The sequence below is a fragment of the Corticium candelabrum genome, chromosome 7, assembly GCF_963422355.1.
Source record: "Corticium candelabrum chromosome 7, ooCorCand1.1, whole genome shotgun sequence".
NCBI lineage: Eukaryota > Metazoa > Porifera > Homoscleromorpha > Homosclerophorida > Plakinidae > Corticium > Corticium candelabrum.
The window spans coordinates 8,500,709-8,525,659 of NC_085091.1; the positions used below are offsets into that span (position 1 = coordinate 8,500,709).

Sequence of the window (24,951 nt, forward strand, 5' to 3'; positions counted from 1 at the left end):
ATGTACATATCCAATAAGTATAATCAAGTTACCATTAGCTCTCCTTCCAAAAAGAGAACAATTGTCAGTTTGAGGTCGTTTGTATCTTTAATTCTTTGAAACAAAAGTTCCTCATGCTAACATGAAAATCATGCTGCAAGCAGTTAGTAGTACAGGTAGAAAAAATTGTAGTTCTGTAAATCCCAACATTTGCAAATTTAATATCAATATTTGTAGCAAAGAATAGCAATGAATATAAAAATGACACTACTGTCAATATAAAAGACAACTCAAGATTAAATCAGAGTACAAGATTTGCTCCTTTGCCTTTCCATGTCCAGCTGTACTTGGAGTTCAGTTACCTCTTCATTCAGACGTTTCCGAACGTTTTCACTCCGTTCTAACTCTTCACTCACCTCAGTCAGCTGCTGACTCTACAATAATATTACCTAGTGTGAAACGTGTTTCAAGAATATTCAAGCCATAATCCTACCAGGCCTTGCTTGTCTTGTTCAGCTGCTTCATATGCTGTATGATACTCTTGTACCTCATGAGTCAGCTCGTGTACCTGGAAAGTATATGCGCTGCAACCAGTTTGAACATAACGATCACTGCATGGACCCAAACCTGACCTGGCTCTCTTGTATAGACAACTCTTTTGATGTCTCTTTCTAAAAAATGTTTCAGAGAAATGGTTGTATTTGTATATCTTGAAATGGTAAAACTGTTTTTACCAGTTGGTTTGAAACCAGATCTTTCTGATTTGATAGATTTGCAATCTCAGACAGATGCTGCTCAACTGAGGCTTCAAGTCCTGCAATCTTTTTGTTACGCTTCTGTACTTCATGCTTTAGCAGCTTGTCTAGAAAGATACAGATTTCAGTTGGTCACTGAGTAATGAATATCACTAAAAATGATGACCTGATCTAAATTTGCAGCTCTCAATGTGAACAATTTGTTTTTCCCATTCTTCTAGATTTTGTTTTACTCGCTTTAAAGCAACAGACTTAGCAACTGTTTAGAGACAACACACTAAACTAAAGACGGCTATCATTATACAAACCTCATTGTCATGCGTACCTGACTGTGAGTCATCAGGGTAATACTTCGGTTCATTCCAATAAGAAAGTCTGTTTTCCCGCTGAACTGCTGGCCTTCTTTTGTTATCAGTCTCTATTGTGTCTGTCAATAAATTTTCTGGCACTGTACGCACTCTCCGCAATCCTTTGTCGAGACTAGAGCCACCCGTTTCCACTATCACCTGCAGCTGGCCACGCGACACACTGGTACCGGTTGCAGCATCATCCAAGTCCAAAAAAGAAATTTTCCTTTCACAATCAACTCCTACATAACAGTACTGTCTATCCAGAATGACTTTTGCAGTGAACTGAGAGATACCTGGCGTCTTTCGTCCTACAGAAGCTTTTTCATCGTCTGTAGCAGATTTACTAATGTCTAATTCGTCAACCCCGCCCCTTTCGTGTACGGCTCTGGCCTCGCTCGTGGCAGCAGGTCCGGTGTCAGAACCACTTCCTGATAACCCACTGCACAGTAGGTCCTTGCCAGATGTAGCAGACGCAGTTCGTTCCGGTCTGTGTAGAGATGTATACGTTTCCGCCATCCAAAGTTGTTACGTTACGCTGCTAGAAACGCCTCACAAGTAAATGTTGAAGCGTACTAGGCTACACAAGATGTAGAGTGGTGTACGCGCGTCAACGTACACACAGCGTCCTGTTGTTATTGATCGATTTGGAGGTAACTAGGACATCACGTGCACGCGTCCGTCCCACGACAACAGCAGAAAACGCGACAGTCTGCCTATTCATCATCACGCTAGCAGATCTGGCTTTCGCAAGTTTGCTAGGAAAACAGTTTTCGGTAAAACAGAAACCGTAACTACGACTTCTCTGTGTCTTGTTTCTAGTCAACCTAGTGAATTACAAATGCTTTGAATAGCCGGACATCAGCTGCTGTTTATCAACTGGACTTGTTATGGTCGACTGGAACTCCACATCAAACAACCCGTGAGTATCGGTGACGTAATGGCATGAGTGGGCGGAAATCCAGTCCTAATTAGGTCGAATCATTCGTGTGACTGCACACCCCGCAAGTAACAATTAGCCAATCACCAACACCTAGTCTCACGCATAACACCTCACGCCCCAACGGTCACACACTCCCATCTCAAATCTAAACACATAGGCGGGCCTAAGCTGAGAATACAAACTTGTGATTGGTTCAGTGTGACCGCTGGCTATTAGATAATAATTAGAGGGCGTGAAATGCACCCGCTCTGAGCATGGATAATTCACTACGTGTGGAGCGCTCGTGTCATTACTGCCAATAAACACAGGATCGTGCGCTGCATCACTTGCAAGTGTACAAAGCAAGATGTCGACAAACAGGGAGCCATTGCAGCAACATGTAACGAAACCTGTGAGTCTATATTGTGTCAGTGACGCATGAGCAGCTTCAGGCAACTAAAATGTTCATGACTACTAGGCTCAAGTGAAATATTCAAAGCCAGACGTGGAGAAACGACGAAGAGCAAGGATGAACGCAAGTCTGGACGAGCTGAGAAATTTGCTTTTGTCGACATTGAAGATGGAGGTGAGTCAGACAGAATCCCACTCACACTTTCTGAATCACTAGGAATGTAGGAAACCAGGTCTTCTCAATTGACGTGACCTGTTTGTGTGCAGGGATCTCGTCATTCTAAGCTAGAGAAAGCTGATATTTTAGAAATGACCGTTGAACATCTTCGTTCAATTCAACGCCAAAGGATGTCAGGTGAATGTCATGCGACTTTTCACTGAATTCTTTACTTTCTTGAAGTTCAGGCGCTACCCCTGAATATGAAATTTAAATTATTCGCAACCTCTTTCTTTTATCGTAACGCTTTTATCCATTTCTTAACAGCCCTGCCGCCGAGTCAGGAGAATCTCATCCAACGGTACCGCCAGGGATACAACGAATGTGCCGCAGAAGTGACGCGCTACTTGATGTCGTGCCCTGACATGGACTCAGCAGTGCGTTTGCGCATCCTTGCCCATTTGGAAGTGCGATGTCGCAGCACCAACCAATTGTTGCAACTCAAGAGTGAGGCAGCTAGCAAAGCACGCGCCCACCAGTTGCCGTATCCTTTACCCGTGTCATCAACACATGGGAATCACTACAATTCCGAGCGCGTGTCTCGCACGACTCTCTGCTCTCCACCAAATGAAGTGAAAACGTCTGATGGTTGGCAGCCCAGTTCTAACCAACGAGTCTATGGTCCTGTCAATCTGTCGTTTCAAAGCTCAGGAGCTTTTGGTAGCCCATTTTGCGATCAAACCTCCACTCTAATACCTGCATTTAGATCCTCTAGCGATACTCATCAGTCACAATCTCAGTCAGCCAGACACACACAACCAGAAATGCAGTCTGCCAAGACGGAAGTTCTACCTTGGATTCCCATGACACCTCCAGAGTCTGCAACAACATTCGCTCTAACGCCTTATGGACACTTTTCACCAACAGGCTTTCCAAAGGGTATCTTGCAGGGTGACGAAGTGTGGAGGCCTTGGTAGACTACTGTGTAGGTGGAGGGAGACAAGCCATGGCCCTTGCTAGACTCTGACATCAGAGTGTTTTGGACACCACTAAATGTTATGTTTCAAGTTGAGTATGAAGAGGATTTCTGCTTTTAATGGCATCTGTTTAGATTGCTACTGTATTTTGACAGCCTGCGGCTTCAGCAGGCAATATTGACATACACAACAAAGAAACAAATACATAAAAGCGTCTCACTTTTCATTAGACAGAGCATCAATAAATGCAAATAGTTTGTCTTGTATTGACCGAACCCTTTCTACACAAGGACAAGATACAGAAAATGATAAAGTAAATGTAAGAGGAGCAATTAATTAAGTAAGGGGACTTACTCAGTTTCTCTGCCAGATCGACTCTCTTTCCATTGATTAGCTGATGCTTTTTACTCTTGTCCAAGGCCATGGTCTCTAACAGTTGCTTAACCTCCTTCTCTAATCTTCGAGCTGTCAATAATGGGTCAATTAAAGTCAGCAATATTTATCCATCTACTACAACTATATACGTATACCTTCTGAGTTCATGATCTGCTGGCGCAACGCGTTGCTGGTTGCTTGTATCATTCGTTGGATTCGCCAGAATAATACCACGTCATCACAGTTCAACTAACACGGGCAGCACACATAATCACAACACACCTCATCAACCTATAGACAAATTCACCTTGCTTGTGACAGGTGCCAAATGTCTGTGATAAAAGGCACGACGACACTCTTCAGCAGTTCTAAGAGAATTGGCCAAGAACTGTTCACGATAAACGTGAGACCAAGTCTCTACTATCTGCGTGCATTCTCAAGATAAGACTACACACTATCTTTGGGTCTCTTCTCATCTAAACCTACAAATTCATCTGTGACTGAGGTCTTCTTAGCTTGCAAGTTCTTGCGAACTGCAGTGATTTCATCAGTAGACAAAACAGCGGAACACTCCTTCAGGTAAGACATATGATAGGTAGAAGAGCACATAATTCCAGACAGGCATATCAGATTCGATCACCTCGTCAGTCCTGGTAAGACTAAGGAGTTCTTCCCTAGTAACTGCTCGCTTCATCTATGAGATGATGACCTCTCAACACAATTAAATACATCGCCATAGAAACTCAAGACACCTGTTCAGGGCTTTGGGACTTCCAATACAACCATTTCTCAAATGACCCAGGCCCAACAAGGTCACTAACAGCTTGTTGTGCTATAAAATATAGAATTGCAAATACCTGCCAATTAAACCAACAAACTGACATAAGGCAGAGAGAGTAGCATGTGTTCCTGGTTGCATATACAGTGTACACCCTGCACATTTACATAGAATTTACCAACTAAGCAGCAGGTCACTGTAGCCATCACAGCCAGAAAGATATGCAATGCAAAGTAATGAAGCACTTTGTTTCCAGTGAACAAGTTGCTCGAGTAAAACTAAGTTTTAATATCACTTAATTGCTCAGTTGTAGTCAATGTAGCCCAATCTATTTAGTGGCTATACCAAAAAGCAAATTTAGAGTATACATATTTATGAACAAATTACAAGTAAATACAGTCTCTGTTAATTGGATACTATCTTAGGAGCTGTCTGTAAATGTCAATACAATTTCAGAATGTAAATTTTACCAAGGGACATGCATTCCTGTAGTTGGTAAAGAAAGAACATTGAAGACACACAAAGTGTAGTGTGTATGATTGTCATGCTAATACAAAGTTCAAGACTAGTACTGATAACAGTTACACAGCATATTATATTCACAGCCAAGTAGTCTGATATACAGTGAACATGACATCATAATCTACACCGTACTATATATAGTAATGGAGATGCAATAAATCTTTAATTAACAAATCACCTTTGCCAGCCACAGTCAACACAGTGTCATATGGCAATGTCATGCCATTCTGAACAATGGAAATATTGACAAGCAACACAAGCTTAGGCAAAAGTTGAAATCCAAATTAAAACAGATTGGGAACGCGAGAATTTTTTGCCATTCTCCACCTGCAGAGTCTCAGGTCCAAATTTACTGCAAGAAAGTGTGCACAGTTGAGTTGTGAAACCCTCTGGGTCATGTAACCACTACAACTCTTGTTTCACACATCTCCTGTGGTCTTCACATACACATGGTCACAATAGGGCCTTGCAACCTAACACCTACAATGCTTGTTGTGTGAATGTGTTGTCAACATGATTTTTACTTGGTAAAGACAAAACCCAAACACTCATAATTATGAAGTTTACAAACTGAAAATACTATTAACATGTATGGAAGACACTTTAGATGCACAGAACAGATTATTATATTACAGTAGTAACTTAATCAACAAATGTGGTCAAGTATGTCACTGAATTGGAAAGTGGAAACTCATTGCATGCCATTTCACACCATATTGTGTAATCTATCCATTTCATCAAATATGGCACATTGCATGTCTCCAACAAAGTTTTCTTACACACTGACAGCATGTTAATTAATTTAGTCAAAATATAAAGTACTTGCACAGTCCGCTATTACACAAACAGATAGTAAATCTAACAAAGTGAAGTGCTAAAATTTTGAGTCCAAAACACCCCCTGTGCCACAACATTGTCACTAAATAGTTTCCCACGTAAATTATTTAATGCCAAAAGCTCTCACCTAAGTGTTGCTCAGCTTCTAATACCCTTTTCATATACCTCACTGCTGACTCCCACTGCCATCGTTCCTGTACTGTTTGATCCTCAAGTGTATTAACTTGGATTACACGCTAATAAGAAACAGTACAAACAGATTACCATGCATCAACACAGCCAACCTTTCACAAACCAGTTTTTCTTTATCTCCAGTCTCCCACACATGTCTGTATTTTGTTTCTCGCACTACTTCTTCACAGAGAGGATCAAACAAGCCCTGAGATACTTTGCCTAATGCATTCTGTGCTGCATTTTCCTGCAACAACAAGCACAATAATAGAAACTAACTGCATGACGCTTGCAACACAAAACAAATTGCCAGTACCTTGACAATTTTCTCAAATTCATGCATTAGAGCTTGCAACCCAACCTGGGACGTCGAACAACATAACCACATGTGCAGCTACAGCAAGCTTCACAAATAAAAGAAACCTTTAAGCTCAGAGTTGGTAGATGTCCTTCTGCCCATTCACGCAACTTTATGTCAATCTGAGTTTTGAAATGTCTAACAAGAATTGATCATGTGCAATTAAGCATCAGCAAATAAACACAGTAAGTTCACTAATCAAAGAAATTTCATGTACCCATCCACAGTGATGTGTGTGTGTGGTGTGTGTGTGTGTGTGTGTGTGTGTGTGTGTGTGTGTGTGTGTGTGTGTGTGTGTGTGTGTGTGTGTGTGTGTGTGTGTGTGTGCATGAGCAATGGCTACTTAGAGTAATAACCTCTTCAGCAGAAACCAATTAATCTTCTGGAAAACAAATGTGTGCCATTCTATATCCAACAATTCTTCAAAGCAAGCTCACTAAGCACCCTTGGAGATAAAACTCTCTAAATATCAGACTTGTCAACTCTCATGCTTGAGACTCACTCATTTTGGCCTTGCATGTTTCACTCATGTCTGCATCACACGTACCCCTCATATCATGCATTTTGACTAGCAGGTGACGTTTCCTAAATTATTGCAAGGTTCCAGATAGTTCTCAGTTTATTGTTGGAGAATTAAGCTGTAACCTGTGTAAGCCAAGTGAGCAATCAATATTATAAATACATACTAATATTATGGCACAGTAAGGCACTAGCCTCAATGCAAAGTCACCTTTGCCTTAGGTGGTCTACTGCACGTGCTTGACATAGGTGCAATCAAGATTTAAGTTTTGAGTTGTCTCACGCATTTGCCTTTTCAAAAGTTGACAGGTCTGAAATACTGGCTGGGTAAATCCTTGTAAAAACCTCATAAAGAAAAAACACTTCATTATGTCAAATCAAAATACAAATAAAACACTGTTGACAATAGTCACACTCATCTCTCATAACTAATGCTTTGTCAACATTGTCAACACAAGTTCTAGAAAGTACTATATGGTAGTTAATTAAGCAGAGGAAATTATGTTTCCTAGCCAACTCAACCAGGTCCTGACGACAACTTACAGCAACCAATTTATACAATTAAAACTAATAGTTGAGTATACTATACTATAGCTAGCAAAACTATAAACCAACCAAACCTTCATATTTGGCACACAGGTGCCTCACTAATGCTGCATGCACTGAGTGCCTCTCAAAATAAGAGATACAGTACACCCTTGATTATTTGCATCTCAAATACTCAGATTATCTCGACAACTTTTGTGTCTCCCAACTCTCATGTTCCTGGATAACAGTAGGAAGTATGGTCAAGACCAAAAATATCTCAAAGAGCATTCAAACAAAAGCATGTGGTCCTAACTATTGCTCAGAACAGAAAAGTGATCAGAAGGCTAGATGCAGCTAACTGAGAAGGCTTGTGCTCTTGCTGCAAAGTTCTCCAGCTATCTCTGACTCTGACATAAAGAAATTGCAAGGAAAGATAGCAAGAACAGCAAACACCATCGAGAAAGATGTTGTTTCTCATAAGAGAAAATCAATGAAGCCAGACAATGATGATCAGTTGAACCAAGCATTGTGCAGACAGAGTATGGAGACATGACTGGAGGGAGATTTACCAACTTTTGATTATCTGAACCATGGGCGTACCCAGGCATTTTTCCAGGTTGTCCGGAAACCCCAACAAGAGGTGGGTGTCACCCTTACTGTTAGTGCAAGAGACTGCTAGCAAAACTGCTGTAGGATCCTTTTTCAGAACTGTAGTTGAACCTAAGAAGATAGTTAGATCATTGATGCTAAGCAATAACAACAGGCTTGAATTAAGACGTGTATGTGAATGTTAACCCCCCAAAAATTAATTTGGCTTGTTGATATTAACGTTTGGAAGCTCCACCCATAAAATCCTGTGTACACACCCCTGTAAAACCTCAATTAATCTAACTGCTCTCCTGTCCCCAGACAAGTCCAGATAATTGAGGATGTACTATGAATTGTAAATGTAATATATACAATTCATGACTGCATCTCCCATGCTATCATTATATGTACAGTAGTCCGAGATAATGATTAACTCACACTAAACCAGTACAACCAACAAGAATAGTAGCCAAACGTAATTGAAACATCAATAAAGCATCTTACCCTTGTGATATGGCCCGTGTTGCAGCAGGAATGTATATGTTGTTTACCAAGTGAGCTGAAATAGACTGAGTCAAAAGAGATGTAAAGCTGTCTTCCCTATACATGTAGTAATCTTGTTAACCATTGCAGTCATAATGACCACAATACATGTACGAGTATTTAGCCTAACCACTCCTGTGGAGAAATAAGACAAAGATTGGTTATTTGATCCAGTATCTCTTCCTTTCCCTTTTCAAATAGTTCATTCTAAATGGACAAACATATTCATGTGTCCACATACTAATGCCTGTACTACTTTACCCGGTCTAGTTCTCTTTGCTTTGGAAAAGTGTTCTTCCACTCTGTCTCCAAGTTATACCGAATAGCTTTAGTAAAAAAAAAACAACTTGCTAAAACAAAGCAAAACAAACAAAACTTAACTTGTTTTTAAGTTAAAAACTTAGAACAACTTGTTTTAGAACAAAGAAAACTTGTTAAAAATTAAGGTAATGAAGAAGCACTAAAGTGCAAACCCCCCTGCTATGCAGTTTGAATGTAATTAGTCAGGAAAAGCTTAGATAATTTAGTAAGCAGAATGCCAGACCTAGAGATCATCATGAAGGGTTAGCATACTGGTCGAAATGAAGATGAGGACGCAGCCAAATGACACGTGCACGATTTGAAATAACATCATATGTTTTCATTATTTATTTAGTCACGTGTTATGCAGTAGGTGGGGTAAGTCATCCAGTTGTACATCACATGACCTGCCCTATACCTACTGTACCCTAGCATGCCTCGGGTAAATACAATCTCACTCTCAACAGCCCTCATTAGTCAACAGTTATATCATACAATTAGTACAGACTACAGAAGAAATGCAAAATGCAGTAGATGTACTCAAATGTCACTGCATGTCAAAGCAACAAACAACTGCAACAATACCTAAACAAGTCATCAAACATTGTACCTCGAAAATTCTGAGCTTGCTGCTGAATAGATTCTTTTACCACATCCCAAAACAGACGAGAAACAGCAAAACTAAGACTACGAGTTGTCAGCTGACTAGCTTGCAAAACACCAGATCTGCAGTTACAACATATCATATTACTTTACAAAGAAGGGCATGACCCTATAAATATATAAATGAGAGATAGCAAAAAAGGTGTGGACAAGACATCTTGCTCTTATAATTCAGGGCCTTGCATGCATACCCAAATCTTAGCACGTTAATCATATTGGTAAAAATTACATTTTCGATATAGTCTTCTTGGTAAGAGTAACCACGTCATTAGGTCAAGTGTTATATTTTGTGCACTGCACATGCTAGTATAAGAAAAGGCTGTCTAAAAAGTAGAACCATTGTGTTTTGAAAACATCAGTTACTGCATGGTTTAGAAGGTACTCAATGTAGACTAGCTATAAACAACCATACCTACCGAAAAAGATTTGATGATTTGAAAAAACTCTCTTCATAATCTCTAATTTTGTCTATGCCATCACTAGAGTTCCCTACAGAAAAGTAATGATAAAGTGAAAAACTACTAATAATTATTATGATTGATACTCATACCAGAGCCAGTGACTACTGCAAAGTGTCCCAATGCCTTTATTGGAAACAGTTTGCCATCAAGAATAGATTTAATCTACAGAAAGCAGCACCATGAACATGACAATACAGTGAATACACATGTACAGAATCTTGGCAAACCTACTTAACAAGTGCATAGAAACCAACATAATCAAATAGTTACAAACACCATACGTGTACTGACAAACAAGACTGTGAGTCAACATGGCACAATAAATATAAGGAAAGCATATAACACAGTCATACACGTATTTATGGGTATGGAAGACTTCACTTTAGTTTATCTAGCCATCCCTGAGTCATACATTAACCTCAATTGCACAAAAGTCAATAATTTACACTTCGCACACATACTTTGCAGTTTGTAACTATACGAGTCAACAGAGTTTCGCTGCAACAATTACATCACTATAATGACATCAATTTATGGAAACACATGGTATCCTAATCACTTAACTTAACCTCTTATTAAGTGACCTGAGTCCACACTTAAATGATGTTTTCTCCAATTTATGTTGCACATTATAGTATAAGTAACAGTATCACCAGTGTAAAAAAGTAAAGAACCGGAGACCGAACCTTCTTCGATCACCAATCACAGACATAGCACAGGTCTGAAAAGAGGAAATTTTCATTAGAGAATGTGTGTTAGATTAGCGAGATTGACAAGTGCAACATCCAATAATTATATAATGTAATGGGAAGTGTCTTCAAGCCACTCTATGTTTGATATCATTTAGATTTTATAGCCAGTTTCGACAACCTAATCGAAGCCTCGATTTTAAGAAACTCTAAGCTGCTCTTTGCCTCCATGTGCCACTTTTTCTTTGATATGGTGGCAATGTTGCCTCTGCAACAAAACTATTTTATTTCAGTAATTAATACCAACCGCTTTTGACATGGCACAGACGAGATCTAGTTTTGTCTGCATACTTGCAGAAAACCTTTGCGACTACGCCACCCTCCTCTTCCAATTCAATCCAAAGAAAGGATGTTGCTTGTCAGTCAATGACACTTAGCTAAATGTACTCGAGAAGCTGCTCGTTGTTTGGGTGGTGGTTCTTCTGCTGTAGCACTGTCAGCAGAGTCCATCACTTGAGACTGCCTTTCAGCATCGTCTCGGGAAACAACATTATGTCCTCAGCAATTCAAAAGATTGCACTGACGACATGTCATTATCACACAATGACACGCAAACAATACGTAACAGCCGAATGCAGGCACAACACATACGACTCTGGACAACGCTGAAAATTTGATTTGACACAAGTGGGTTCAGGAGGCAACACTTTGTGCCCAATATGGTGTCTTTTTGGCAACAACAGAAGCAAATCAATCCTTCTCGGGTGCAATTTTGCCCTTCCCCCTGTTAAAATCGAGCTCTGTAATCGTTCTGTCTTCTGGTGCAAACCACAACATAAAATACTCTTGGCAATGTCTGATCAAATCCATCAGGTGACCAATCCAAAGTAATATTTTTAACTATCAGAGACATGACGGCAAAAGAGGAACAGAAACAGACTACCAGCAATTGCTGTACTCTAACTATAGTCTAAGTACAATAAATTATTGACACTAAAACTAGCTGCAAATATGCACCAGGGTTAGCTTACCGGCACTTAACTTGCATGTTCATTTTAGCTCTACTTACAGTGCCATTAATTAAGCTGACAGTAGATTCCTGCATTGAGCCATAGCACCATACACACAACTGCCTGTGCCAAACAGGCTTCATGATACAATAAAACAAGAAATGCATTTCCATTTTAGAAATATTAGCAGTGGCGGTCCGACAGCTGGATGTCTAGACTGCGACGCTAGAGGTTTAGCACTCCATGTTTGTAGCACCGACTGCCAACCGCTCCTTCCACTGACCGTGGACAGGATAGAAGCCAGCACTACCGCCCCTACAAATTTATCTCAACTCCTGTTCGCAATGCCAGTACGGCAAGGATGGTTCACAGTATACTGCCCACTAGGTGCTCCCGCCCACTAGTCCACTTTGCTCCCCTTGCCTTACAGCCTCCATTTAAACCAATCGGCACAGGATAGAAGTGTAACGGCAATAGTGTTGGAGCGAGTATTGAAACATGGGAATAATGTCAGACGGTGAGCAAACTTGCGCTTGCGTGGGTGATGATGACATGATGTTAGCAGATGACACACCACTAAACTTGAACACACTCTAGCAAAACGTTGTTTTCTGCTTCGTGACTGCTGGACTGTATGTGCGCATGCAGAGGAAACGTCAGAAGCATTGTCATTGCGCATGCATCATTGACACGTGGCTGCCAGACCGCTAGCCACTTCAAGAAATATAACTGTACCAACAACAGTTAGATCTGTTGACAACTAAATTTAGACCATACCCTGTTGGGGTTGATTTCATTCCTTTCTGCAAGGTCAACCTTTGTTAGTACAAGAATGGTTCTTTTACCTGTAACACCCAAATCCAATTACAATTTATAACAAACAAACTATAATTGAGACTCTGTAAAACGTATGCGTGAGATGTATGAAAATGAGATCAATTGTGCAGCCCATGTCCATGCAGACAGGTACTTCTCTGGTAACTGCAAACATGAATTAGACTGTTCTGATAAAACTCTCTCATGAACATTGGCAGCTGTGATTGGTGATTCAACCATTGTCTGTGGTTGCCATGTTACAATCAAAGGCAAATACTGATTCATGATCAATCCACACCAGGGGCATGGCACATTCCTGAGCATATGCATGACAGAACATAGTCACACACCCACACATTCACACACACACACACACACACACACACACACACACACACACACACACACACACACACACATGCACACACACACACACACACACACACACACACACGAGTCACGTAGATCGGAAGTAATGCAACACCTTTGAGTATACTACTCACTATTCACTCAGTCATGTGACTTTTACAAAGCTCATTTCTGATGGCTCATAGCCAAAACAATGCAAATGAACAGACAAACAGACAGACAAACAGATAGAAAACACACAAACAAACAGACAAATCGACATATACTTCACGTTTCTATCTAAAGATAAACTCAGTTTGTATCTACAGTACTGTTGTTAGACATGCTTGAGTTTTACCTAGAGGATCCATTTTCCCAACAAGTTCAGTCACATTGCTTCGCTCAGCATCCACAGAACCATCTATAATCAAGTAATTAAATCAAAACATAAATCTAGTCATTACCAGTTGTACCTTGTATGCATAGTATAATAGCATTCGGATTGCTCATCTGTTGACGACACATATCAAGAATAGCCTCTTTTGTGTGTGCTGCCATCCCAGAAGTTTCGGTCTGCCACAGTAAGAGTCAAGTAGTATGACAAACTGACCTACATTGTGCATCCAATATCTGAAGTTCTTACACTAATAATTCCCGGTAGATCAACTAATACAACACGATTAAGACCAGGCCCTCTTACAGTCAATGATATGACCTAACGAACATAAATAGATCTTACTGATTATAGAGTGCTATAACACTGTAAACAGTTTTGACACCACTTACCTCACTACTTACGGTCTTCCCTCCTTCTACACTCTTCAGCATCAGTAATTCTATTTCTTTTCTCAGAGCCTGAAGCTGAGCAGTACAATACAAAAGATTACTTCTTTGCTTTATTAATAATTAAGACAAATAACAATTGAGATGCAATACAAAGGCTACAAGAAATTAAAGAGAACAAAATGTCAAAAGTGTGAAAGATCAAGTGTCATCAAAGTATGAATCCAATTATCTATTTATCCACATGAGCACCTACAAAACTCCAGTTGCATAACAGAAGCACATTTGCCTATTGATAAAGCCTACCAGTATCTATAGTTTCTTCCCAAAAATCCAACTTGAAACATGTGCATGTGGTACTACAACAAGACGTCTGGTAGGTTCCTTTAATCAAGAAACACTACACTCAGCCCCACAATGCTGTTTCTTCAAGAGTAGTACTTTGATTATATAAAACAGAGATGACGAAGCAGTATAACTGCAAACTTTGTGAAGTCTAAGTTCATTTATGTTCTAGAGCAAAAGATGTTTTATTTAATTAAATTTTAATGTTCTTTGAAAAACAAACAAACAAAAAACAAACTTGCTAATGCCAATTCAGATGGACCACTGGAAAGCCATGCAACTATACAACACACATAAACCTTGAAACACTCTTGATGTAACGAAGCATCTCAAAAGTTTGTAATTTCTTTCCAAATGTAACTCCTTTTGAACGGAAGAGAGGAAGTTTGGTCAAATTTTGAATCAAAATCACAAAATTGCACTCTTTCAGTTGTGTCTGATCAGTAGTTGAAAGCACATAAATGCAAGTCAATTTGCAGCAAATCGTAATGTACAATTAACTAAGCACAAAGCATGCATGGCTGTGACAGATGTCATACAGATCGAGTTGCACATACAATGATGATTTTGCATGTCAGTCATATGGTAATTAAATGCATCCTTTGGCATCAGGAGAAGATCAAGCTCACCACCAAGCTGAACATCTTTGTCTCTGTAGTTCTTTTCACTCTCCTGTACGGAAACAGCAGTACTTCTGGAACCACAGGTACACCGTCTATAGAGTTCCGTGACGTGAAGCCTCCGCTTCATCCTTGAGTGACCCTATGGGACAGGAAGAGAGACTTTCCATCAGAAAGATAGCCCACCTACAAAGAATCTTCACCAAGGTGACCTAGAGACGTCTTCGGCTATTGAATCACATCTTGCGCATGGATGAGTGTCGTCTACCAAGGAAGCTTTAGGTGTGTGCATCATAGAAGTTCAGTCGGAGGCCAGAGAATGAGATGAAATGATTTAAGTACTAAGGGATTTGAGAAACTGCAAACTTGAAAACGTTTGGAGGACACTAGCAAAAGATAGCAATGAGTGGAGGAATAAAATCTTGGCTGCCACACAAAAGTATATTTCAAAAAGGAGGAACAAGAGAAAGACAGCAAGGATAAGTGCAACTGTCGCCACAAAGCAAAGCAAACAGCATCAGAGTTTGCTCTACACTGCATCTTCAATGGCTGTGGTTTCACTGCTGTAATTTTCAGTAAACCATGCCGACTTTGTCACTACCAGAAGTAGAAGTATGGTCAGTCCCTGACTAGCCCATGTCAGTACTACCACCAAACATTCCAGCAACAAGGCCTTCACAACCACGAAAACTTCTGCCATCAGAGAACCTCCACTCCTCCAACATAGCATAAGATGACCTTGGCCTGCATTGTTTCTCATTGGAACAAACGCAGTGAAAGTCGAAGTGTGTGTGTGTGTGTGTGTGTGTGTGTGTGTGTGTGTGTGTGTGTGTGCGCACACACACACACGCACGCAAATGTCTATTACACAAACTTACATCTGACTCACGAGTCAAATCGTACATCTTGTAGTTTCCCTTAATTTGTGCCACATGCTGTGGGCCCTCACTCATTGTCACCTACACAAACCAACCACCTGAGGTCAAAATATAACTTGAAACAAATCTTCTAATAATGAAAACAATTTTGCATGCTGTTTACCTTCACAGGAGCCCTGGTCATCATCTCCCCACCACCCCTAAAAACATAGATTCAAACACTACATAATAATAATAATATAATAATAATAATAATAATAATAATAATAATAATAATAATAGTCACCGCCGTGGCTTAGTGGTTAGCGACAATGGCTACCACTCCATGGTTTGGGGGTTCAAACCCCAGTGATGACAGTAAATTGTGAAACTTGTCTGTCTTTCTTTCTCATGTTTCTCTAGCTTTATCCATGAGACTAAGACTCGTTTCAGTTGTTGGGGAGTTTCTGTGGTCTGGCGAACGGTCCGTTGACGATGACGTCCAGTGCTTTCCTGGTGGTCGTTGATATCCACTAGGCGTGCTGTATCAAGTACGTGGTCACCGTAATGCCTGCAATCTATATCGAATTGGCTAGTCATTGATCGCCGTGTGGACTACACGGAAACATGTACCCCGCTGGGCTCACCTGCCGGGTTGGTGGGCGCCCAGATGAGGGTAAAGACCCCACTTGCCCATTATGGAGAGGCATAACGACACATAATAATAATAATGTTGAGCATGACAATGTTGAGCACGACACATAATAATAATAATAATAATAATAATAATAATAATAATAATAATAAACAGTGCTTCTGGGATCTACTCGGATCCTTCGTAAAGTCATGTCTTCTTTCTAGACAGCCGTGATGGTCTAAGTACTTCTGAAGCAGGGTTTGCTTCCGGTACTTGTAATAGACTTTACAAACCAGACTGATCTGGTTGAGCACGACACATAATAATAGATACCACCATCCCCACTAAGATACCACCATCCCCACTGCAAGGAAGATCAAAGCCAATCGTCCAGACATCTGTCTCAGAAATAGGAAGACAAACACTTGTCTTCTTATTGATATCAGCTGTCCTGCTGATGGCAACATTGGCAAGAAACATGCTGAGAACTTGGCGAAGTACAGCGACTTGCGAGTGAAGATAAGCCGCATGTGGCATTGTCGAACACTGGTGGTTCCGGTGGTCTTGGGAGCTTTGGGCACAGTGCACACAGGTATTGCACGGTGGCTGGACATTATTCCAGGTCATCACAACCTGCAGCACTTACAGAAAACAGTGCTTCTGGGATCTACTCGGATCCTTAGTATGGTCATGTCTTCTTTCTAGACAGCCACGATGGTCTAAGTACTCTTGAAGCAGGGTTTGCTTCCGGTACTTGTAATAGACTTTACAAACCAGACTGATCTGGTTGAGCACGACACATAATAATAATAATAGCAACAGTCACCGCCGTGGCTTAGTGGTTAGCAACAACGGCTACCACTCCATGGTTTGGGGGTTCAAACCCCAGTGACAACAGTAAATTATGAAACTTGTCTATCTTTCTTTCTCATGTTTCTCTAGCTTTATCCATAAGACTGACTCGTGTTTCAGTCATTGGGGAGTTTCTGTGGTCTGGCGAACGGTCCGTTGACGATGACGTTCAGTGCTTTCCTGGTGGTCATTGATATCCACTAGGCATGCTGTATCAAGTTCGTGGTCACGGTAATGCCTGCAATCTATATCGAATTGGCTAGTCATCACCGTGTGGACTACACAGAAACATGTACACTGCTGGGCTCAAAATTAAAATCAAATTACTAAATCTTGTAACTTGTCAAAACAATTTGTTGTCGATCCACTCAAATCAAATCTGGACAACGTCAAATCAAATTATAACAAAATATCTAATCAAATGCGCAAGATGTCCAATCAAAGGCAAATACCATCTACACATTTTTGAGTAATCCAGTGCAAAAACAAACAAATGCCAATAAAAACAAGCCTCCTGGGAAGGGTAAAAGCTTTCAGATCAGGTAAATACAAAGTCATACATTACTGCTTTCAACAATAACAAAACACCCAAATTGAAAAATGACAAGATTATCATTTATGAAGACAGTAGACCTCAAGAGCACACCTAATGCTTTAAAACAAGCTCTGTTTTGCTTACCTAGGAAAAATGCGTGCCTGAGCAATCATTTCAAGAACACTTGTCTTTCCAGAGCTTTGATCACCAACAACAACTACCTGTGAATGCCACCAAACACTCATGAAAGAAAGACTGGCTTTAAATAGTTTATTGTTGGCTACTCTTGGTAGATGGTCCTGCACATAGTTGCTGTCTTGTTCTCCTAATATGTCAAGAATTTCAGAATACATGTCAATTAGAGACTTCTGCATCAATCAACATCTGAAATTACATCTTCAACCAAACTACAAAATTTGTTGAATATTAAACCTTTGTGTTTTGTAAGTTACCAGTGTCATCACCATGTTCTGTTAGTAAAACGCGCTGCCTCAAATCCTTGTTCTCTTTCTCTAAACGTTCTAGTTCTTTCTGGTAATTTTGCTGCAGATTCAAAGCTAACGTCAAGTTAGTACACAAATATAGCTGGGATGACAGCACCTGCATTTCAAGTAAATTGTTCTGTGCCTGTTGGAGTCTTTCTGTCAACTATACAAAGCCAAAACAAACACACATAACATTACCATGACAACATGCATACACCAACTTTCTACCTATTGATTGAATAACACAAATTTCGTAAAACATACAGTTACAACGTTAAGTGTAGATTCAGTGTTGTACAACTATACACTTTACAAAGTAGCTATAGAAAAAATAAATCATGAAAAATAGTCTCACTCTTTTGTATAGATCTTAGTCAAAGAAGTTGCTGATAAAATTGTTGAGATCAACAAGAAATGTTCCCCATATTGGTAATTGAGGACAATAGTAGCTAACACAAGATAGATAGATGGATGGTGTATATAGTATAGTTAACTGTACATGTACTGTAGCCTAGAGTATAGCTTAGCATGCAGTAACAATGGGCAGAACCAAGTGGTGTTACTCCACGTTTAGCAGTTAGCTGTCGGGTTGTGTGACGAGATATTTGCTACACTGTGGTGCCTTTGCTGATCACCACATTCTTGCTTGTTCATTGCCATCTCTATCTACAGTTGAAGTGTGTTCCCTTTTGATAACACCCACTCCTCCCATTCATCACATATTATGGTGAATTGAATTGTTGTGTAGCACAATATATGACAGAAAACGGAGAACATAAAAGGGCCAGCTGCTGTGCTAGAGCTGGCTGTTCTGTCAAGCAGGGCTGTTTGCACAGAAATGAAGTGTTTGCATATGCCCTTGCCAACTTTGTAATGTTTTTGTCTTTTCCACTGGCAGGCTCCAGACTGTCTCCCTCTCATGGGTCACACTTATATATATGAATAAACGAATGATGATCCATTTATTTTGTACCTAAAAAGTACAGTTCCCTCTTGAACTCAATATATAGCTTACTCTTAGTTGGAATGGTTCTTCTATTTCAAAGTATCCATTAGCTATAACTTGTGTATTCAATGGTGCCATCAGAAACATATACAAGCAAATGACAACCGATTGTGTAACTGTAAGTTGCAACTACCAAAACGAAACAACGTAACACTACTACCTTACTTCTTCCTCCCTAAATGATGATGTTTTCCCTGTAAACGATTTGGCCGGTGCAGCTGCCACTACAAAAAGTGCAAAACATCAGCTTATTAAAGACAGGATTATAAAGCAATAAGTTGTCAGAGGCAACAAAACATCACACACCAGTGTCAGAAGCTGACAAGGCTTCCTCCTGCTTTCCATGTTTCCTGCTAAAATTCAGTTTATCACTGAATTTAACAAGCATCTCTTTAGCATTACCTAAACCTAAAAACAACAGTTTAGTAGAAACCTGTAATGTGCTCAATGCTTTGATGTAGTCTACTTCAAAGAGTATGAATTATTAAAGCAAAAGATGATGTCAACACAAAATCCTGTATAAACCCAAATAATTTTGCTTAGACACAGCAGTCATCAACTCCCACTGACAAGTCAGTCATTCAGTGTAAAGTGTAGCTTACATGACTGTACTAGCGTCACTTGTACTTTCACAACTTTCCATGTTCATCATTGCTCAAGCGCTAATGTTTGTACACATAAACCTACCAATTTGTGCATGCGTTGCATTCCAATTGTCCGGCCATTGGTCCAGCCGTCCACAACGGTATTATTATAACTGTAGCGTATGTGCGCCTCAGGTTAAAAATCCAGACTAAGCACATTGGCCAACAAATATCCAGAAATAGCAGTAATGATGCTTACACCAGTTTAAGTCCATGATGTCAATGTCACCATCATTATTTTCTATCTGCAAAGTGTTGTGATGCCACATATTAAAAAATGTAACTAATAATATTGTGTTAGTGAACAAACTTCGATGATTCAGTAATCCAAACTCAAAACCGTGCAAATTAAGCAAAAACTTTGACAACACCAGTGTTCTACCTAGAAACTCAAAGCCCAGTCGCGCTCAATTTGTCTTTGTTGGTGAACACAGTGTCATGTCCAAAATTACAGAACTCATGCTACTAGCACCAACAACTGTTTTTGCCTGTCTTGCAAATCTGGACCATAGAGAATTGCAATGTGGTTCTTCAAATAAAAAGAGTGTTGCAAGTTCCACAGCACACAAAACAGGATTTGATCATCTGATCAGTATACAACTTGACTTCTTTGGTTGAAGATGATTGATTCTGGGACAAATAATACCAATCCACAAACTGCATAGATAATTTATCCAAAGACAGAGTAATCGTAATCAATGTAGATCTAGCTATGATTCATTGTGATTCTTAAGAAAAAGAAACAAAAAGGAACAGCAGTCTGGATGGCCGTAGATTGCTGTACACCTCACAGTGTAATGATGGATTCACATGCTGGTTACAAAAGAGCTAAAAATATAATAATAAACACAATATTTATTTCAAACATCAATATCATAACAGCTGGTCATAAACTAATCTCAGATCACGTTTGCAAGTGGCTGATAAAAAATCATTATTGGTGGCTAAACTTTCATTAACCAATTAACAAAACTGCATAAGAGTCTTAATGCGTCTATTAAAGTGTCTATTAAAGTACAACAACAGGCAATGGGCCAAACCTGTTGGGCCCGAGACGTGTTGATGAAGTTACGATTAGATTGGAGACAAATACATTGTGTCAATACTCAGGAAGACCTGTTGACAGTACAGGAGGTCTTCACAGAGGGTCTCGGGATGTAACGAAAACAACCAGCAACTTTTCAGGTTGACCCATCAGTGGGACCACATTTTAGCAAAGGTAGAACTGTCCCGTATGCACTGAGGCACCTCGTAGTGCAACAGCTGTACAATGGAGAAGGAGGGAGTCGTTATAATTGGGTATGACACATCATTCAACAACATGATTCATCTGCACAGGGCAAAAGTAACAAAAATTTCTGTATTCTAAGTTTTGATTAACAACCTCAAATTTAACACTTTACTTTGACTATATATAACCTGCATCAAATATACGTAATGTGTTGAAACAGGAAAACATCACATGAGTAGCACATTTTAAGACTGTAGACAACGTACACTAGCAATGCTTTTAGCTTTTTTGTTTTTGGACAAGTGCTGTTGTTTATGGCAAAGAAAACACTCCAAAAGAAAATGATTCTTTTCAGGTATATAGACATTGTCAGATTACAAAAAGCTTAATTGTTTCAGGTCAACATCAGAAACAAAGAACAATGACCATATACGATGAATATTGGTGAGGAATCTATTTTGGGGATTGGCTGATTTTTCGGCAAGGACCAATTATAATTCACCATTAATTTGGCCACTGGGATATGTTGATGTCATCACCCACGTGGATCACATATCTAATGGCGATGTGAAGGTACATTAAGCGGATGAGGCCACAAGACGGTAACCCTTGCTTGCCGTCTGTTGTGCCTATACCCCGCCTAGTAGCGACCTTAAACATGAGAATGAGGCCGTGAAGGTATCGATAAAGCAAGAGAAGTCATGCGGGTCACGTTCTCTGCGTGACACAGCAATTGTTCATCGATACAGTAGTTTGTCTGGAGAAAATTGAGTTAGGGAATTTCCGAAATGCGATGGCCACAAGCGCAGCTGTCAATCACAAACTCCTCCATGATGCAGCCACTTAGCTAGTGGGTGGCTAATAACGTATAATTGTACATCTATCATTCACAAAACGACGCCAACCACCAAAATAAAATCCGCCAATACGTTTTTCCGTCAATTTAACAAACCACCGAAATAAATTCCCACCAATGTTTCATCTTATACGGTACAATGTGTTTCTAATTCAGTATAAGGGCACCTTAAATTAACAACACAGGTTTTTCAGATAGACTGTCATGAAATCCAAAGTTGATTGTATAGGATATAATATTATTATTACTATTATTATTATCTAGTATAGTCCATGTGTTATCGATGAGAGTTGCTGCTGCGCTTCACAAATCGATTTGATTAATCTCATCTCTCTGGTGCATACCTCAATCAACCTTGATGCAAAGAATCTAAAATGGCGGCTCATACAAATTATCCAAATGCATGCATACCAGATCTCTTAAAACTCAGTAAAAAGATCTCAGAGCCACCTAGCGCTCGACTGCAAACATTCTGAAAGGTAGCCAAACTACTAGTGCTGACAGTAAGCACCTCAGAAGCTGCCTATCAAAATGTAAAAAACTATTAATTCTATCACATTTCACTTTGTCAGCCAGCTAGCGCCACAATCAAAACAGCTGCAACAACGAGAGTCATACGAAACAATTTGCTCTTGTCCAAGGAATTGCACTGACCCAACAGCTAGAACTGTGGAAAGTCTACTTATAGTATCAGTCAATTGCTGCTATGCAATTTTACATAGTACTGCCACAACGCCATTTTGTTCCGGTCATGTGTATGATAACAGCTACATGTAATTAGCTAAAGTAAACTACCATTTGGGAGCCCAGCTGCCACTTTCACATTCTGCTTACAGTTGCATATAGTTGAAAATGTACAACTATGTTCAACAGAGTGCTGTCTCTGTGATGTGCTTGTTGCAGCCTGGTTCACAATATTGACATTGACTTGTTCACAATATATGCACGACGCGATGCACAGATCAGATGTCTGAAGCTTGAGTCCAGCGTGCTCAACATAAACAAATATTGTCATTATACGTGACTCTTGTGTTGCTTTTTCTACTGCGTCATAGACGCAAGAGAGTTCAAACAACTGGAAGGAGGCAAAAGTAGATAAGAAGAATATTTTAGCGCCGCCGGCAGAAAGAACAATTTTACGAGCATTTTCTTTCAGTCCTAAGTCCTTTTAATCATTCAACAAGATTTGCCAATTAATAACACGGGTAGTTCCTCACATATTCCACCAGTGCTTCATCCACTGCTGATTCCGGAAGTGTGCACTTGATTGGTTGAAAATGATCACGTGCTTGTGTTTGACACCGAGTACTTCCGATTCCTGCGTCAATGTCAACGTCGGTAACGCTGGCATGTTTACAATATTGGCATTGATGTAGTCATTAGATGTTGACTTTGACATGAACGTCAACGTCAATATTGCCAACCCGCTACCCTTGAGTGTAATTAATGAAATCACTGTTCTAACGTACATCTATCAGCTGCTATGTACAATAGTCAGCATCATTCAAAAAATCAAACAACACGATGAGATCAAAATCACCAATGCACATGCATTACCATTATAGAACTTCTATAGATTAATTGGAGCAAGACAAACTACCATTTCATCTACATAACTAAAAAATGAATGAAACAAGTGTATAAACATTTTGAGAAAACGATGGGTATGTACTTATCTCATTCTCATGTCCTACCTACATCACAATCTTCTTACCTAAATCGCTTGCAGTGGTGGATGTGATGTAGGAGCTGAGCATAAATGAGATAAGTACATATACCCATCATTTTCTAAAATATTTTTATACTTGCATGAAATAAAAAGTTGTATCCAGGCATGCCTATGCTAGAGACAAATGCTACACGAAGAAGAGAAATGACTAGCTCTCACCGTCTTTGGCTATTCTAGTGGCGTCGAACACCCAACTCAAGTTCGGTAAAGACTCTTTTACAGTTCTATACTTCTGCAACAACGACCACACCAAAAAAGACAAGCAACATCAGTGTCATCTAGATCTATCTAGCTCTTACTAGAGATGAAGTTACCTGTACAACATAGACTCCGCTTACAACAGTCGCACTTACAACTGACACAAAGATAAAGCGACGGCCAATGAAACGAAAGAGTCTCTTTCCTATGCCCATCGTCTGCACTCGATGTGACGCACTCCTCACTAGGCGGTGGCGAATGCATGAAGTATACGTTCGTGTCCCTATGCATCCAAACAGCCTATGAGTAAACCTACCTGTTGCAAAGCGAACTGCATTCCAAAACTATTACCTAGTTCCAGAATCGCCATGCAGCAATGGAGTTTGTAGAGGTCTAACGTGCGTTAGACTTAGTTAAATTGCTTACACCAGCGCACGTTAAAACTAAACACTTAATTAAGAGCAACAAGTAGACATTTCTATATTACGTAAAACCACAAGGCTTGAAACTCCACACCTCTTGAACCACGCCTTCTGCCTTACATTTTCGGTTGCAAAGCGCTGCCAGCATTTTGCAGCATACATATCGTGACCCTCCATCTATAGACTAATATCTACAACAGAGAAACAGGCAGATGGAATGCTCTCAACTGAACTACGGCACGAGTTCGTAGTGCAGTCCAATACCCACCGTAACCCTTCAAAACCCTAGCAAACCCTCTAGGATTGCCAAGTTACTGGTATACAATTGTAGGCCAGTCGCAGCAGTCATTACTGATCTAGGACTTGGTGAAGATCGTTCCAAAGATGGCAGCAGAACAATTTAGCGCAAGCTAGCAAGTCGTCAATCTTGTCTAGAGATGCTAATGTCGAGAATGTTTCTCAAGAAATTTCTTACAGCCCTGACTTCATGATCAGAGCGCAAATTAGCTTGGCTACAGCCTAGTGGTCTTGCTACAAATTGTGAGAGAGAAATCAAATACCGCACGAGCAAGGTACTAGAATTTCGAGTTACCTCACTACATACTTAGCTGTGCGTAACTATCCGTAAATGCGCGCCCACCTTGGCCTAGCTGCGCTCCGAACTGTGTATCCATCTGGCCGTAACTGCGCGCCCAAC

The 24,951-nt window shown here is 40.0% G+C and overlaps 3 protein-coding genes across 7 annotated transcripts; 1 reads left to right on the forward strand and 2 right to left on the reverse strand.

The window, feature by feature from the left end:
* On the reverse strand, window positions 1-2,432 carry LOC134182099 (cingulin-like). Of its 2 annotated transcripts, XM_062649438.1 has the most exons (7): window positions 1,378-2,432; window positions 1,060-1,323; window positions 901-993; window positions 714-841; window positions 612-650; window positions 473-547; window positions 1-413 (listed from the first exon to the last, which is right to left on the reverse strand). In XM_062649438.1, the coding sequence occupies exons 1-7, from the start codon at window positions 1,598-1,600 to the stop codon at window positions 276-278; spliced, it is 960 nt and encodes a 319-aa protein (XP_062505422.1). In that variant the 5' UTR covers window positions 1,601-2,432; the 3' UTR covers window positions 1-275. The 2 variants fall into 2 exon arrangements, with proteins under 2 accessions (XP_062505422.1, XP_062505421.1); XM_062649437.1 differs by having other exon boundaries at window positions 1,060-2,432.
* LOC134182101 (transcription factor HES-1-B-like) lies at window positions 2,276-3,779 on the forward strand. The gene is made up of 4 exons (XM_062649439.1): window positions 2,276-2,415; window positions 2,482-2,589; window positions 2,682-2,769; window positions 2,899-3,779. The coding sequence occupies exons 1-4, from the start codon at window positions 2,371-2,373 to the stop codon at window positions 3,546-3,548; spliced, it is 891 nt and encodes a 296-aa protein (XP_062505423.1). The 5' UTR covers window positions 2,276-2,370; the 3' UTR covers window positions 3,549-3,779.
* LOC134182097 (dynamin-like 120 kDa protein, mitochondrial) lies at window positions 3,629-24,951 on the reverse strand. 4 transcript variants are annotated; one of them, XM_062649432.1, is made up of 33 exons: window positions 24,895-24,951; window positions 23,949-24,115; window positions 23,794-23,866; window positions 19,481-19,582; window positions 19,340-19,398; window positions 18,284-18,331; window positions 18,116-18,226; window positions 17,968-18,051; window positions 17,828-17,904; window positions 15,844-15,880; window positions 15,681-15,761; window positions 13,841-13,915; window positions 13,698-13,769; window positions 13,528-13,627; window positions 13,413-13,475; window positions 12,668-12,735; window positions 10,281-10,353; window positions 10,147-10,219; window positions 9,678-9,793; window positions 9,029-9,093; window positions 8,898-8,974; window positions 8,729-8,824; window positions 6,655-6,727; window positions 6,548-6,592; window positions 6,356-6,478; window positions 6,188-6,296; window positions 4,676-4,755; window positions 4,564-4,617; window positions 4,410-4,496; window positions 4,231-4,347; window positions 4,079-4,172; window positions 3,903-4,013; window positions 3,629-3,829 (listed from the first exon to the last, which is right to left on the reverse strand). In XM_062649432.1, the coding sequence occupies exons 1-33, from the start codon at window positions 24,926-24,928 to the stop codon at window positions 3,765-3,767; spliced, it is 2,709 nt and encodes a 902-aa protein (XP_062505416.1). In that variant the 5' UTR covers window positions 24,929-24,951; the 3' UTR covers window positions 3,629-3,764. The 4 variants fall into 4 exon arrangements, with proteins under 4 accessions (XP_062505416.1, XP_062505417.1, XP_062505418.1 ...); XM_062649433.1 differs by lacking the exon at window positions 24,895-24,951 and adding an exon at window positions 24,184-24,225; XM_062649434.1 differs by lacking the exons at window positions 19,340-19,398; window positions 19,481-19,582; window positions 23,794-23,866; window positions 23,949-24,115; window positions 24,895-24,951 and adding an exon at window positions 19,184-19,291.